This window comes from Aythya ferina, assembly GCF_964211825.1.
Source record: "Aythya ferina genome assembly, chromosome: 9".
Lineage (NCBI taxonomy): Eukaryota > Metazoa > Chordata > Aves > Anseriformes > Anatidae > Aythya > Aythya ferina.
The window spans coordinates 2,304,420-2,322,582 of NC_140305.1; the positions used below are offsets into that span (position 1 = coordinate 2,304,420).

General features: G+C 39.0%; 1 protein-coding gene across 1 annotated transcript in view; it reads left to right on the forward strand.

The window, feature by feature from the left end:
• Positions 1-17,492, forward strand: part of LOC311441537 (uncharacterized protein) — a 340,215-nt gene extending 322,723 nt beyond the window's left edge. Inside the window, exon 25 of the mRNA XM_084529789.1 lies at positions 17,145-17,492. Within this exon, the coding sequence (XP_084385915.1) occupies positions 17,145-17,239 (95 nt within the window). The 3' untranslated portion in view covers positions 17,240-17,492. The remainder of the gene's footprint in view (positions 1-17,144) is intronic.
• The last annotated feature ends 671 nt before the right edge of the window (positions 17,493-18,163 follow it).

Genomic DNA, 18,163 nt, shown 5'->3' on the forward strand with positions numbered 1-18,163 from the left:
GCCAAGCATCTGTTCTACTGCATGACCAAACCACTTGGATCAAGAAGAGTTTATGCAGCAGGTCCAAGTCTACAGCACAAAATACTGCTCAGACAAAAGTAAAAAATATGCAAATTCAAGTTTATGTTAAGCCAGAACTATATCTGCACAGTAAAAAAGAAAGGATTGATGAATGTCCCTGTATTACAACACAAATCAATTCCTGTAACAGCTTGTTTACAAGGCTTTGGTAACCCTGTTGCATTCTCTGCATTAGGGTTTTGGCTAATATATATATGTCTACGAATGTGCAAGATACACTTGTTTATGTCTTTCTGAGGAAGAACGTAAACATATATGCAACCATCTCATTTGAAATATAGCAAAACTGGATCTTCTGTCCTGCTTGGTACCTATTTTATTTCTCTATGAACATCAGAGGTTCTAGGATCTTCTTCCCATTTCATACATTGACATGTAGATTTATTTTCATGATGCTTTTTGGACTGTATTTGCAGAATGTTTCTCCTCATACTCCACATCTCATATCAATTTCTATGAATATAAATACCTCTAAAATTATGTTCCATTTACAAACAGAACAATCATATTTTCAAAAGCACTTACGCAACAAAATTATATCTTTGGCTGATTCTGAAATTTCCAAGAAGCATTTATTTTAACTTTTGGATACTTTGTGTCTGGCTTCTAGCAAAGCTCTTAAGTAACTAAATCATTGTTGATGAGTGGAACAGAGAATCCAAAATCTTAGTTTAGAGAACTTTACTTGCAAATTCTGAGCACCATTCATTTCAAATGAATGCACCTTATCATTTCAAATGTGGTATTGGTGCCAACAAGAGACCAATTATGCTCGTTTTGAACATGGATAGGGGATTGAACTGAAACACAGGGAATAGAAAAGTTGTGCATCTGATTCACTGTGAAAGTTGACTCACTGAAAAAGAAATTTAACTGGCAATAGACAGATCTCTTCTGTCTTACTAGCACAAACACTAATGACTACTATCCTGTTTCTACCAGTACAGCAATAATTTGGACACTAGGTGTTTGCATTTCTTGGTTTTGTAATCTTGACAGCCGCTATTGCCAGATTCTGCCTTCTTGCATTGCCATTGATGCTGGAAAAAAAAACAACCACAGCATGTTTAATTTTACTGTCTTATAAACATAAGGAAGAAAATCACTTAAAATTACTTCTGGATTTTCATTAATAAGCTTAATAATCTCTTAAGAAGTCTTTGGCAAAGCAACCAATAAGAACAGACGGATTACAAGCTTTAGATTTTAATGAAAATTGGTTGTTTGTGGTATTTCTCATTCTGCCACAATCCATCATCAAAAGAATGTGTATTAAGATTTTTGTGCCTAGAATCACAAAATCAAAGTATCGTATTTGCATTACTCATGTGGACTTTCAATTGGACTCGTCAGATGAATAGTTTTAAATGTGCACATTTGATTTTGTTGGCCATTTTTCCCTTTTTTTTATAGGCAGCAGAGATTTTTAGGGAGGAATTCAGTTGCCAGCTGCCCAAATTAAAGAACAGTGAAAAGATCAAAGTAGTACTGCATATTGCTACTGTGGTAGTTATTAGCATTTGTGATACCTTATTCTCATGACAGAATAGAAAGTGGCAAAACATCAATCTTGTTTTGTTAAAAAAAATAATAAAAAGGGGAATTGGTACAAGTACAGCTGTTTTCATTATAATCTCAAGAAAGTAATGTCAGAGTCCTCTTCAGGGGCTGTAATGAAAGGACCTTTGAAGAGCTAGTGTATTCTTCTGTTAGTCACAAAGGTACTGTACGCAGTAATTCCTTTTCTTAGGAAATGGCTGTTCTGTTAGACCAACAGGAACTGATCATGAGGGTCCCACTATTGCTGAGATGGGGTCATGTAGAGTGGAAATATGAGCTCTATAACCCTTGACCCCTTTCCCTCTTTATTTCGATTCCTTTAACAATGCATGGTTGGCAGACAAAAACAATGGAAAGTTCCAATCTCTTTTGTTTGGCTTGGGAAAAACTCAAGCCAGCTCATTTTGTTTTTACCTAAAAGTATGTCTGGGTTTCAATTAAAAGGAGCTACTTTAAGTTTGCTAGTCTGTGAAACCTTGAGAAAAAAAGCATTGTTGCCCATCTATGATCTAACCAACAACGAGATACAGATTCTCACAGTGTTTCACAGTAAAACTAGATCTTATTTCTAACTGTAGAGGCTAAGAAAGGCTGGATTGCTAGCAACTTGGAATTTTGAAAAGCAATGTATGCATTCATTTCTAGTTATTAAACCATTACTTTTAAAAGTGGACATAACACATCAGAAATCCAATGTCAGGGAAATACTGGCAAAAGGAAGAACTACAAATAGCACAGTTGTAAGGGCTGGTGCAACCTGGAAGCTTAGCAATTGATGCCATCCCCTAGTGTCCCTTACAGAAATGTTACCTGGTTTACTGGGAAGTTTTATTATTTGAAAAGTTGAAAGTTGATGATTCAGGACTCCTAAAGAATTAGAAATTGAATTCATATTATAAATTAAGATTAATGGCATCTATTTCTAATCTGCTCAGATTCTTTTGTACACATGCACTTATTTTGCTGGTTTGGACTCATTTAGAGGCAAAAGTTTAACCTCAGATTTTCTCTGATTTAAGGTTTTATAAAATTGTTATCTTTTAACATTACTGTACAATAATTTAGTGACTTCTTGATAACATAGCCACATATGTGAAATAGTGATTTGTCTTACAAAAGTCTGTTCATTGTCAACTGGTAAAGAATTGGTTTCTGGTAGCTCTCTGCCAATCTCCGCATTTGAAAGAACCATGCATGACATAGCAAAAATCAGGTGTCAGTATTTTCCAGTGTTAAATTTATAAAAATACATGCTGTAAATCATCTGCTGTGCTGACACAAATTTGTCTAACACAGAATCATACAGTGGATATTATTGAACAGAGGGAAGACACAAATGATGTCCTTAACCTATTGAAACAATCATAATATTTATAAGGTCAACAGTTTATCTTTGCTCCTTTTTGGTGTTTACAATTTACAGCTTTGGGTCGGTCCCAAAGTATATGACCTACATAAGCAGATCCCTTCCTAAATACGTCTCCCTGCCAGAGGAGACACTAGAAAGCCCTTCTTGTGAAAAGCTTAGGTGTCCTATTTTGGATATAGTGCATCCAACTGAACTACCAAGCAGTAGAGAAGAGACAGTTGCAGGATGTATAATTGCAACTTTTGAAGAAATGCGGTTGAATAATTCCGAAAAGTTTGCTATTTCTAATTTTAATTTTATATTTTCAACAAATATTTGCTAGGTACAAAGGCTTCACTTACAAACATAACTACATGAAATAAATCATTCCTTAATAGTTTGCAATATCACTTTGTATTAAGGTGCTCAGTTATACTGACAGAAAGGTATTTGTAAGAGACAACTCTGGTGAAGTCACAAACAAACAAACAAACAAAAAAAAAAACAACTTTGGAGTAAACTACAAAAATGTTTCTTTTCCTATGGTCACCTCTGTTTCAACTTTGCTACCGGAGTACCAACAATTAAGAGTACAAAAAAAAACAAAGAGAAATATTTACAAGAAGGATTCATAAACCTGGGATTGGTAGGAGTTGTCTCAGCATCAAGATCAGCCTAACATGGTAAGGATGTTACAACTACACCTAAACTAGATTAAAGAGTTTCCTAGGTTCCTGCTGAATAGAGAAGGCAGACAACTGGTTGTTCATCACCAACCACTTGACCAGCTGCAGGAAGGAAAGAACTCATTAAATATAGAGCTACATGAAAGAGAAGGTGGTAAAATTCACCTTCTCCATGGATGCTGAAGGGAAATATTTGTATTTTTTTTTCCCCATAAAGTTGATGTCCAGAAGCAAAACATATCTCAAACAGGCAAATTTCCATGGTTCATGTCCAGATGGGTACCAAATAGGAATTAAATTATAATGTGCAATTCTGAAGATTATCCTATTATTGTTGACACACAGTAATTTGATCAAAGCCCATATATTCATATCCTGCTTCTTGAAATGGAAGTACAGAAATTCATTTTATTTTATTTTTATTTATTTTTTATTTTTTTAAGAGACTATGGACCCAATTTTCCTTCTTACATGTGTGTATGGTTTCCACTGGCTTTCATGAAAACTGTGGATATGCCTCTCAAGGCAGAATTTAACCTGGTGTATGGTTTTGATTCACTCTGTCTTCCTTTAATGTTCAAAATCTTAAAGATTATTTGGATATAATACATGAAAGGGATGACATTATCTGAAAAAGGACAGAGAACAATTACTCTCTGTTTCAAGGGTGAACTGCCTTAAGTGAGCAGAAATCAGTCACAGGAGGCTGCTTGCTTCACTTATTTTTCTAACTGCTCTAGGCAAATAAAGATTAAGCCATTCTTTTATCAGGCAGTCCCTCTCCTCAGTATAAAGACATAATCAATCTAAACCGAAGGCAACTAGGAGATGTACAGAGTTTTTTGGCTAGATTTGGGCTTTATAATGACATAAAAGAGTAGGATAAATTTTGATTTAAATTTTTCTCTTGTACATTCAGTGTAAATAGTGGTCAAAGACACTGAAATTAGCATGTTTCAAAGTTTTATAATAATTTGCTGAACAGTTGGTAAAGGAGTGCTGTATGGAATCTTTAAAACATTGTCTTCACAAAATCATGTAAAGAAAAATTTGTTGTTGTAAAACATTGGTAAGGTGCAAGGTCAGCTTAGTTTCCCAATGCTGGATCAAATTAGGGTAGATAAAAATAATTTACTTTACATTGAACTGCTGCAACCCTTAATCAAATTTAATCCTGCTTTTCCTCTTTTGGAAATCTCAACCAATTTATGGTTCAAAGAGAAGGCAAAAAGTTCAGGTACCCTGTGATGCCAGGAGGGATTAAAAGGACTGAATCTTCATTTTTATGCACATCTATAAAAAGTTCCTGATTTTGATAATAAGGTGATAATAAGAAGAATGTTTTATCCAACACAACTTTTTTTTTTTTTTTTTTTCTGCAAACCCAAAACTTAACTTCTGAGCTATTTCCAAGCCCAAGTCAAAATCATATTCATCCCAGTTTGCTCATAATAGAAATGATAAAAATAAAACCTTTTTCTGAACTCAGAAAAAAGTGTGGTTTTGCTCACTCTCTGATGATCAGAATAAAAGGGAACAAAGACTCAAACTACCCATAGTCTGAGTTTTAAAAAAGAAAGATGTGGCTTTTCTGCCCCTCTCCTAGTACTTTTTGTGGTTAGAAAAGTTTTGCTGAATCTTAGTTGTGTGCATTTCTGAAACTGGGGCATTGAACCAGGAATGCTCCTAGGTGAAAGATTTTATTTACACTTAGAAGGCCTTATGAGTTCTTCCAGATCACTTCATATTTACAGGAAAGAGAGCTAGCAACAAGGGTGTCACCGAGCAGAGCAGCCATTGCACTAGATAAATCATCAGGTAAGTAGCAATACATGTAAGTGCTCATGAATTTTACACCTGTATAAAGTCAGACCTTAATGTTGTCATTTCAATGATATACTTTTCAGCTTTCAAAAAGAGGGTTTATGATTAACTTCTGAAGTGAATAGAAGTTTTAAGAACAGCTGATAAAGTGGAAGGACAAAAACAGCACTCATGAACACTACTCTGCAACATTTTCAGTTCTACTAATAAAAGTGCATAAATTCTTGAAACCTTGTAGAGTTGCTTAAGGCTGCAATGGGCTTCTAGATAAGGCTGGAGAAGTTCCAAAGAGATTTCCTCAAAGACAGCGTGCATCTAGGAGCTAGAGTCCATGTTCCTGTCTTGCCACAGTGGAGAATTTCCTCCTGAAAATGGGGATGGCTTCCAGAAGCTGTGTCAGCTGCAGAAATTGCACTGATGGATAGGAGGCCTTTCAACAGCAGCTGCTTCGTCTGGAGGCTATGTACAAGCCTCCCTGGGCCCACAATTCCTCCTGCTACATCTTGGCATTGTATTCATAGCTAAACTTTTTTTTTCCCATGAAAATGAAACATTTTGCAATAGTCATTTAGCTCAGTTTAAAATACATAATTTACAACAGCATAGCACAGCATTGCAAACACAGACAGATTCACTTTCATGTCCTTCCATTTTTAATTGAATGATCCCATTTTTCTTGACCCAGCTCTGATGCTGAACTTACTTTTCACATGTTATTAAGCTTTTTAAACACTGAATTGCTCCAGTTATATGTTGATGTTCCTGTTAAACCCATAACTAGACCATTGCATTTAACTCCTCCTCTGTGTAGCTTTAGCTTTGTTGTGCTGTAAGCCTGCTTCTAATGCCAAGCCAAGATGAAGTCAAACAACCTTGCCTTTTCTGTTGTGATTTGAGATTACAGTGCAGATTTTCCTTTATGGAAAGCACTGTGAATTTAAGCATTCTGTAACAAAAACACCCAAACAAAAAGAAATCAGTGAACTGAAACACTGCTAAGGGTAAGATAATTTTTCATTGAAAAAGTCTAGCGTTCAGCAACCCGTATTTGCTAGCAAGCTGGTGTCTTTTGAAATCAATTATTGTATTTTGTTCACGCAGCACATGAGGATGGTAAATTAGTTCAACTGCAGATGAGAACTAAGAGTCTACTGGAAATTGATTTGTTTGTCAGCATCCAGGAACTTACAGCATGAAGCACATCTGTCCTAGCTGCACTCTGTCACTGGAAAAGGAGCACTGGGATGCCTACGTGTCAGTTTGCTAGCCTGAAAAATGTCCTTTCCTTCTGATTGGCTCCCACTTTGCTTGCCTCAGTCTTCTACAATTACTTCAAATTTCAAACATTTAGAGACAAATTGGTGATATGCAAAACTGTGACATTCCAAAGACAATGCTCACTGACAGCCAGAGACTTGCATCTCACATACTTTAAAACTCATAGAAAAGGAAATAGAGAAAAGCGGCTGCCTAGGATGAAGAAAAATGGCAGCTTTATGTTCTTAACTAATCTTCAACTATATTTCCCCCTAGTTGTGGAAGATTAAGGATCCCCTTTTTTTGAATAAGTCCCTTAAGCCTGAAGGAGGCACTGGGAGCCCAGCACTGTACTTGAGGTATGGGAATGTGCTGTTTATTCTGATTGTCCCGGTGGCCTTCAGGAAAAAAACTGTTGTGGGTAGAAATGGAAAAATAAAGGGCAGCTGGAAAGAAGGATCTTTGCACCTTAGCTACACTTTTAGGAAATAAAAAGGTAACTGTAGAAACAGTGAGTGCTAGTAATTTTTGACAACCCTCATTATTAAGAGGTTTTTAAATTTTATTCATGCGGCTCGTATTCAACCTGACAAGTCATGTAGCGATTAAAAATTGGAATGCTGCAACAACAGTGTTAGAATTAGGATCAGTGACTGGTTTAACTCTCCCTGACAAGGAAAACCTGGCAAATGACTCGGTTCCAGCCAGTAGGGAATCTTCAGCCTCACTGCGCACTTCCAATGTGTACTGACAAACCTCATCCAGACAGCCAATGTGGGCCTAGCAGATGTCCTCAGAAAGTTTCCTCTTCTTCCCTTCTTGCTCCTATGTAGTTTGGCCCTGGAATAAGTGTTAGGATAGACCTAATGTGAGGTAGTTGTGCTTTTTAAGACCTTGCATAAAGCCTGGAGGTAAGGAATTGGGCTTCTGAGCATGCTTTTCCCTCTGCAACTTCCAGAAAAAAAGAATTTTTACAGTGGCTCAAACTCAAAGGTGGGAGATTTCAGAGTCCAGGTTCTTCCATGATGAAACATTATAAGAAGCTGCTAGAAGGAATTACTGTGGAGCAATTACATGATCACAGAGGACTGAAATTTCCATTAAAGTACATGGGCTTTGCCATGGGTCCTACAGCATTCAGACAGCCTCTAAGATATGTTCAGATAATGATTTTGTCTCCCCTGGTATCTCTCTCTCTCTTTCTCTCTAATAACATGCTGCCCTTTCTGCTGAACAGTTGCAGGACAGATGACTTTGACTGATGTGTTTGAAACATCAATGGGTGGCTTAATATCTATGTTATAATAATGACTGATTTTTGGTATCCTGGGAGAACATCTCTCTTGGCACTTAAGATACAAAAAACAAGTGACATTTTGAAATAAGCAAGGTCTACAGGTGGTAGAATTAGCACTCAATCTGTCATCCTGCATGCAAGGCAGACTCTCAGCCACCAGAGGATACATAAGGTATTTTTAGGTAAGCAGACTAAAAGTTTGAGTTAAATTTAAAGAAACTAAAAGACAAACCTTACTCTTCCTTCCTCAAAATATGTTGTAGTTTCCAAGTGTTTACAGCAAGGGGCATTTCCGTGGACAGAAGGGCATGGAGGGATGCAGAGTTTGGGTCATCCCCCAGGTGATATGGGTCTGGATTCCTTGGCAGCTGTCCTGTGAGCAGGCTGCAGCATCAGTTTTAGCAGGTGGGCAGACTACTAACTTGCTCAATTGCCTTCACCCCATGAAAAGGTTGCAAGGTTTGGTTTGAACCTTAAGGTCAGCAGCTTCTTTTTGGGAGGATTCCTTCCATATCATAACAGTGACTCATATTGGATGTAAGATTTTAGCCCAGTACAGCACCAGCAATACTGATGGCTAGAGTATCCGAATATAAGAAAATGATAGTTTTACCGAAGAAGAAGGAAAAAAAGTTTTGGCTTTTTAAAATTTTATTTTCCAGACTAGCAGAATTTACTTACAGACAATCACAGAATCACAGGATTGTATAGGTTGGAAGAGACCTCCAAGATCACCTAGTCCAACCTCTGACCTAACACTAACCAGTCCTCCACGAAACCATATCCCTAAGCTCTACATCTAAATGTCTTTTAAAGACCTCCAGGGATGGTGACTCAACCACTTCCCTGGGCAGCCCATTCCAATGCCTAACAACCCTTTTGGTAAAGAAGTTCTTCCTAATATCCAACCTAAACCTCCTCTGGTGCAACTTTAGCCCATTCACCCTCATCCTGTCGCCATGAATGTGGGAGAATAGACCAATCCCCACCTCGCTACAGCCTCCTTTAATGTACCTATAGAGAGCGATAAGGTCACCCCTGAGCCTTGTTTTCTCCAGGCTGAACAATTCCAGATCCCTCAGCCGCTCCTCGTAGGACTTGTTCTCCAGACCCCTCACCAGCTTCGTTGCCCTTCTCTGGACTTGCTCAAGCACCTCGATGTCCTTCTTGTAGCAAGGGGCCCAAAACTGAACACAGTACTCGAGGTGCGGCCTCACCAGAGCCAAGTACAGGGGGACAATCACTTCCCTAGACCTGCTGGCCACACTGCTTCTTATACAAGCCAGGAGGCTGTTGGCCTTCTTGGCCACCTGAGCACACTGCTGGCTCATATTCAGCCGACTATCAACCAATATCCCAGGTCCTTCTATGCCAGGCAGCTTTCCAACCACTCATCTCCCAGCCTGTAGCACTGCTTGGGGTTGTTGCGCCCCAGGTGCAGGACCCGGCACTTGGCCTTACAGTTGACCTCAGCCCATCAGTCCAGCCTATCCAGATCCTCCTGAAGAGCCTTCTTACCCTCGAGCAGATCGACACATGCACCTAACTTGGTGTTGTCTGCAAACTTAGTACTGGTGTACTTGATCCCCTTATCCAGATCATTGATAAAGATACTAAAGAGGACTGGCCCCAGTACCGAGGCCTGGGAGATGCCACTAGTGACTGGCCTCCAGCTGGATTTGACTCCATTCACCACAACTCTTTGGGCCCAGACAGTCTTTAACCCAACTGGTATGCCAGTCCAATCCACGAGCAGACAGTTTCTTGAGGAGAATGTTGTGGGGAATGGTGTCAAAGGCCTTACTGAAGTCAAGGTAGACTACATCCACAGCCTTTCCTTCATCCACCCAGCATGTCACTTCATCATAGAAGGAGATCAGCTTCATCAAGCAGGACCTGTCTTTCATAAACCCATGCTGACAGGGCCTGATTGCCTGGTTGCCCTGCAAGTGCTGTGTGATGACATCCTTGATCTGCTCCATGAGCTTCCCTGGTATTGAGGTCAAACTAACAGACTTATAGTTCCCTGGGTCTACCCTCCGGCCCTTCTTGTAGATGGGCATCACTTTTGCTAGCTGCCAATCGACTGGGACCTCCCCTGATAGGCAGGACTGCCGATAATTGATGGCCAGCTCTTCTGCAAGTTCTCTCAGTACCCTCGGGTGGATCCCATCCATCTGCATTGACTTGCGTACATCCAAGTGCTGTATCAGGTCACCAACCATTTCCTGGTGGATTATGAGAGCCACATTCTGCTCCCCATCCTCTTCCACCATCTTAGGTTGCTGGGTATCCAGAGAACAACCGGTATTGCCGCTAAAGACTGAGGCAAAGAAGGCATTAAGCACCTCAGCCTTTTCCTCATCTCTTGTAACTGAGTTTTCCCCACATCTAGTAAAGGATGGAGATTCTCCTTAGTCGTCCTTCTCGTGTTAATGTATTTATAAAAACATTTTTTGTTATCTTTAACAGCAGTATCCAGTTTGAGCTCCAGATGAGCTTTGGCCTTTCTAATTTTGTCCCTGCACAGCCTTGCAACATCCTTATAGTCCTCCCAAGTGGCCCATCCTCTTTTCCAAAGATTATAAACCCTCTTTTTTCTCCTAAGCTCAAGCTGTAACTCTCTGTTCAGCCAGGCCAGTCTTCCATGCTGGCTCGTCTTTGGGCACATGGGGACAGACGGCTCCTGCCATCATTAAGATTTCCTTCTTGAAGAGTGCCCAGCCTTCCTGGACTCCTCTGCCCTTCAGAACCACCTCCCAAGGGACTCTACCAACCAGTGCCCTGAACAGCTCAAAGTCAGCCCTCCAGAAGGCCACAGAGCCACACCACCACCCCTTCTATGCTGCCTGTCCCTTCTGAAGAGCCTATAGCCAGACACTGCAGCACTCCAGTCATAAGAGTGGTCACACCACGTTTTCCATGATGGCAACCAAGTCATAGCCTGCCTGCTGCATGATGGCTTCCAGCTCCTCTTGTTTGTTAAAGACAAGAAAATCTAAAATTTAAGTGCAAGACTTAAATGTCCATTCTCAGTCAACTCATGTGCCATTCCAATATAGATTTTAAATATGCAGTTACAGATACAATCTGTCTTTGATAAAATATTGTTGTGTGCTGGCAGAAGAGATACTAATCAGTTCTTAATTAATATTCATTGTATACATATATGTATTCAGGAAATTAAAAGGTATTTTCAGACAGTCAGAGATCACACAGCACAAAAGACATTACTAGATAAATTGAACAAGCAGTGGTCAAGGCAATCTCTTGAATTCAGAGTTAGTAAAAGGCCAGCCACTTCATTTTTTCATTCACCCCAGAGGATTATGAAAAACTGAACTGATAGAATCTTGTGATCCCACCCACTTTGGGTGCATGTTTTCTAATTAAAATGGAAATTTGATCAATTATCTAAACGTGCTGGCTGATGGAGATGTGCCATTCATCTTCTGTGCAATCCTACATCTGCCTTGGAAGCAAGAGGAGTATTTTCAAGTTCTGCAATAATTTAGACATTAAAAATGCCATGATTATTATTATATTCACTTCTAAGGCAGTCATCATTAGTATCTGAAATGAGCCAAACCAAGCCATTGTCCTGTCCTCCATCAAGATCATGCCAAATTAGCTTACACATAAATATATATAGAGATTTGCACAGAGGGAGGCAGAGATATATCTGACAAAAATATAGATATCAGGAAGTATTTTAGCATTTGCAAAGGCTAATCATTTCATAGGACTATTTGCAGAACCAGGTACGTCCTCTGGGAAGTCTCAATAACTATTAAAGTGAATGGAAGATTTTTTACAGTGCTTTCATTAGGAAATGGAAAATCCACTGCACAGCCCATTAATCCCATTCAAACCAGTGGGATTTGCATGAATATTTACACAGACAGAGTTGTACATACTCTGACTGGTTCTTAATACACTCTGGGCACAAAATGGATCCCTGCTACAAACCTATCATAACTGGTTGCTGAGGAAGATGTGCATGGAAAAGAAAAAAAATCACCATTAATATAAATAAGTGTTTGTGGCAGTCTATAAGCCAAAGCTCTTCTGTTAATGTGCACTTCGGCATAATCTTGTTTATCAAGGACCTGGGCTTTTTCACTAGACTGGTCAGGTATTGGAGAGCACCACAAGAGTACCTACAAGGGATTCAGATAGGAATTAGAGAGCCAAAGTGCAGAAAATGGCTGCTGCTGCAGCAAAATAGGAGGAAAAAGGGTTAAATCATGGACAAACAAAGAATGTTCATAGAGATTTTTGGCCAAATCTTTAAGCAACAAGTGGGGAAACTGCAGTGGCCACCATTATGCTAAAATGAGAGAACAAACCCCTGAGATTGCTGGTTGTGATGTTAGCTGCTATCCTAATCCCTCTCAAACTGGTTACATACCCAGTAAAAAAAACTCTCAGCACTCATACACATCAACAGCTCAAATGGCAAAGGCCAGTCTTAATGCACTAAGAAAGCAGACTGGGGAAAGCCACCATTAATTTGCTGCCTTCTGTGACAGGAATCTGCTAGTTCCCACCAGTCAGGCCCCTGTGGCTCAGCCTACTGAAAAAGAAGGTAAGCAAAACAACTGCTGCATTGAAAGCATGAGGAGAGACATGACTTGAAATGATACAAATGATACCCCAAAAACTCCACAAATACAGGACTCATATCATGACAGCAATATTCCTCCTATTGCACATTGTCTGAGAACTGACTTCAAGTGAAAATTTGATGGAAGACAAAAAGAGAAACATCAGAAGGTTTAGCTGCAAATTATCCGTCCTTTTTCTTACCTATGCTTGGTAGATAGACTGTAGCTAGCAAACAAGTGCTGCTGCAAGGCACAGGTATGTGCAAGACCCCAGGTCAAGACCATACCACAGTGGTAAAAAATACCATCATACCATAGTACCAAAGACAGTGGGAAAAAGATTAACAGGGCTCAGAAAAAGCAGGAGGGTCTGGCTTGCTGGCTTACAGCAAGAAGGCTTTAGTACACAACATTTTCCCACATTTTATTTAGCATATTGCTCTCTATTGCTTCTATATTTTAAAAAGTCACTGCAAATCTTAAAAGTGCAGCTCTATGGCTTCAATCTCAAAAGTGAGTAGAAGTGGTTGTCCACAAAGGTAGGGTGCTAAAGCATATTTCTACTTCTGTTGCTCTAGGTATTTCTGAAATTAACAAAGATCCTTTAAATACATGTAGTTTAGATCTGTATTGGTAATGCTAATGCTGCATTTGCCCTCCAGACAGGACATAACTGTTCATCATAAGGACACCAAAGCTGCCCAAGACCACCCTGCTGCAGAGGCTTTTATGCTATGTAAGGTGAAGAGTAACAAGAAAATATGAGTGACCAGACTAGACACCCATTTCATTTTTTGTTCCAAGGACCACGCTGGGACCATAATAACACTGCTTCCCATTGTAAAAAGCAGTGTTATTTGGGATTGTTTCTAGTGTTTGTCTCTCTGTGGGTGAGCAAGAGCTAACATAATCTTGCTTGTTTGCAAACTACAGTGAGTTTATTCTTATTTCATACAAAGATGTTTTCCAGAGTTTAACTTATTTAGGCCTCAGTCTGTGTGAGTAAAGTAGGAATGAAAGGAACAGTAGTCATCTCTATCTGCTCTTCCATCCCTCTCCCTCTTCCCCTCATTCCCCTCACTTTTTTTTTTTTTTTTAATTTTAATTTTAATTTTATTTTATTTTGGTCCGTGGTCAAGAATGAATTTTGGTGGAGGGAAATTATATATATATATATTTTCTTTAATTTCAAATATCAGTTTGAATCTCTAGAATTGATGGGAACATATCTGAAAGAAACCTTCAATTAGTTTACATTGTGTTTTTTTGGATAATTCAAAGCTTATTTTTCTATCTGACTCTGACCAATGAAGAGAGTTAAATATAACTTTGGAAGGTATTTTAGTCATAATAGTAATCTCTTTATATATCAGTGGGTCAATAGTTCAGTAAAAGAAGGAACTCGAATAGACACTAATTAAAAGAATCAATTCTTATCCTACTACATATGTCCAGTCATATTAACACATTTCTGGATTTCTTACTCAGTGGACTAGTCAAGATTAAAGGATTTGCTAATATGGATGAACTGAGTATGCTTCCAAACTGACTGAGCAGATTTGTGAACAAATTAGTTCATTTAAAATTGACAGTGAAAGATTGATTTTGCACAGAATGAGTTACCTAAGGTATTCATCATTTCCTCTGCTTCCATGCACAAGACAGAGATCTGCTTCTTTTTCTTTCTGATTGTAATAGGACTGCTTACTGAGCACCTTTATTTTACAGCTGTGATTGCAGCCTGTCATTCTTTTAATTTAGACATATTTTAGCCTCCACAGACCTTCAGAAATAACTTCCTTAAAAGCCTCAATCTAATGACTCATTACATGAGTTGCTCAATTCAACCACAGTACTTTAAATTATAATGCAAGGGGAAAAATTGCTAATTACACAGAAAAAGATCCAATTACTCCTGAGACCATTTGATTCATTATTCAGATTGTTTTGGGGGGTGGGAAAGTGAGGGAGGGTGTCTCTAAACATGGGGTTATGTATCAATGTATTGTGAATGGCACTTAGATGTCAGATTTGCCATCAGTTATCATCATTCAGCAGTATCCAACATCTCTGTATTTTCCCCTACCAATCAAAATAGAGTTTCCCAGACTGATTCATGCATATGTGCCGATGCCCTGTTCTTCATTTTTATCTGTTAAATGACATTAGAAAAAAGCTGTAACCAATCCCTTCCTAATGCTACTACATGGTAAGTCATTCTCACCGTTGCCAGGGGGACATGTGACCACAAATGCAAAAGGAAGTAACCCACAGGTCATGAAACTCCAAAGAGGAGAGTTTCTCCAGTGATTACATGTGCTTTGTGCTTGGTTCTCTGCCAGCCTTGAGCTAGGGAACATCCAGGCATTTTGTTTATGATTTACCTGTGCCCAGATCTCTCCTGTGGTGTAACATGACAATTACAATTGGGTGGGAGATGAAATCAAAGGAAATAACAAACCTATCATTGTTGTTCTCTCCTGAGCCAAAATTACTGAGATTTAAGTTGTTTCAGATACTGCTATAAAACCCCTCATGCTCTTCTGAGGCAGATCACATCTAATCTAAACTTGACTTTTGTGCTTGTGGCATTCAGGATTCCTTTAATAGGACCAAAATCTTCTCAAACCTGGCTCATGTTTTGCAGTTGAGGAGAATCTGAAACCAGTTAGCTATATTCTGTTTCTAGTCTGACAGTTCTAGAAACTTAGATAATCAGAAATTTTTCATGTATGTGTGTTTTCAACTTAGTTTGCCCAGATGTGAAATGAGATCAAATTTTGGTTCTATGAAGAATATTTTAATGTCATTGCCTAAGTGTTTTTATGCCAAAATTAACAAGACAAATGGAGGTGATTGGAATGTAGAAAAGTTGATAAAACCCTACTGGCAGACTATTGTTTGCAGCTATACTGATGTGAAATGGAATGATTTTAAGAGCTCTCAGAGATAATAGTTCTTTTGAAAACTTCCAGTCTGCTCAGTCATGGCTCCATTTTTCTAAGGGCTTTGCTAACTGATTCAGCACCCTGCAATTGTTCCTTGAAACATGTGTTCTTCCATAACAATTACTCTTTTGCAGTATATCCAGTTTAGTCATCATTAAACCCATCTCATCAATGATATACGAGCCAACCATTCCTTTTTTTTTGCAGGATGTCACTTTCTACTCCACGCTTTCATTTAATGCCTTGCAGTAATCAGTTCATTTTCTCTCCTCCCTTCATTCTTCTTGTTTCCTACTTCATTTCATTTTCTTCACCTAAACGCCTCAATATTATTTGCTATTTTAGATTGTATTACAGCTCACCTTCCATTTTCTTAAATTTTGTGGAACTTCTGTCAAGCATGTTATGTTACTTAAGATGAATTATTCAAGAGCAATAAAATGCAAAATATGTAGATGGCACACGATTGTTATCTTGCTATTAAAGTGAAGCTGTAACAGAATTTGTAATGTATATGAACAACTTGCTCATATTTTTAATGTAGAAGAGGATAACAGTAAAAAATTCACTGAACTTTGCAAGACATGATGAAGACACTCTCTCCACCTTCAGTGATTTGTCTTTCACAGTTCAGTTCTGCCATTTCACAAGTTTTCTGGCTCTAGGGTTATGTGCCCTGGCAAATTGTTTTCTGTCACCTGTTAATGTTTTTCCTCACATATGTGATTGACAAATTCCCTGCCTTGATCATTGATTTGTACAGATACACATGAATGTCTGATGACTTCAATCAAAGACCTTCAACACTTTGGGCTGGTTTATTCTGTAGGGGTTTATCTTTAGTCCATTTTGAGAAGTAATCCATAGCTGTTTCCAAATATTTTTATGTGTCAGGGTCAGCAGTAAGAATATAAATATCACCATTAATTTGCACTATCTGTACAGTTCTTATCCTGATGACCCTGCCATGGCACTCCCATGGATCATATTGCCTAGATTCTACTTGCTTCCAGGCAAACCCAAGGCAGCTAACAGGGAAATTTACCAGAAAGTTCTGCATTTGGTGGATTTTGCAGCACCAATGACAGCCTTCACAAGCTGCATGGGAGTCTGATTCTGTTAACTTAGGCAGAACCCATCTGCAAGCCCACCCCTGCAGGAAAAGCCACAGTTTTTATCAGTCAAGGGAGAATTATGTTACACCTGACTGGGGAGCAGGCATCTATGTTCCCAAGCAGGAGTACTTCTGTGTCCCTGTTATGGAGGCAATTCCTCCCTCTCCTTGCCTGATGGACAGCTCAGATGGGCTGGCCAGAGCTCACTTTCTTTAGTTTCAGCTCTAAAATAAAGGTCAATACTGGAGAGCAGAGTCACGGGCTGGGAGAAGACAGGTGAAAGGGAAGAATCCCTCATGCTTCCCATGTACTACGCTTTTCAAAATATACCTGCTTTCTATGTTAAGAAAGGAATCCCAATTTATAAGCTAGCATTTCTGCATCTTCCTGAGACTGATTTTCTGTATTATCTTTCATTCAGATCACGATGAACATCTGTCTGAGGACACAACATGCCAATCTGTGGGACTAGCAACAGCTCAAACCAATTTAAACACAAGTCAAAGCCATTCCTAAAGTATTGCAGACATCAAATATTCCCCCTTCTAACTCATCGCTTTCCTCAGGAAGCCTCACATCATGCACAGCAATATAAGAGGCTGGTAACTTCTGCTAAAATAGCAATCCTCTTGGCATGTCATTTACTTTGAATTATTCTGCCCAGGGGGTGACTCCTGGATTCCCTTGGGACTCTCTACACCCTTACTTTTATGGCTGAGCTCAGCCTGGCCTTACTCTAGCCTGGGTTAGCTCCACCACTCTGCTGAAATGGCTGCTTTAGCCCCAAACTGGGCTGCTTTCATCCAGCCATACACAAGTCATATGGTGATGAGCTTGAGGGATAGGTCTGCACTGGTATAAAAGCACCATACATTACCCAGGATTTACCCGTCTGAAATTATTTTAATTGAAATGAAAACCCTTATAAATTCAAAAGAGTTTCTACCTTCCAGACTGATTTATTTTTTTTTTGTCCTTTTTTTCCCTGGTCAGCAGCATCAGGAGCTTCTCCTGCTCTCCTCAGGAGCAGGTCCTGCAGCTTTTACATTAAACAAACTTCTCACCTTGGTCAAAGAGATGAAGCAAGTCCTAGCCTAAGCATATTGATAACAGATTTTCTAGACCTGGAAGGGTGCAGAGTAGGATATTGGAACAAAAATCAAACCAGATTTTCTGACATGATCAGACAGGAGGAAAAAAAAAAAACAACAAACAACAACAAACAAACAAACAAAAACAACAACAACAAAAAAACACAGCTTATTTTTTTTTGCTTGTTTTCTGCTTATAGTGTTACTTATTTTTGATGCTCATGAAACCAAAGGACTAATAGTGAGAATATTAACTGAAGCCAAGCATAGTATGAGAGCAGATGCTTTCCAAGCTTTTCCATGCAACCTTGCCAATCCTTCACAGAGCAGCTCTGCGTTACCACACTTC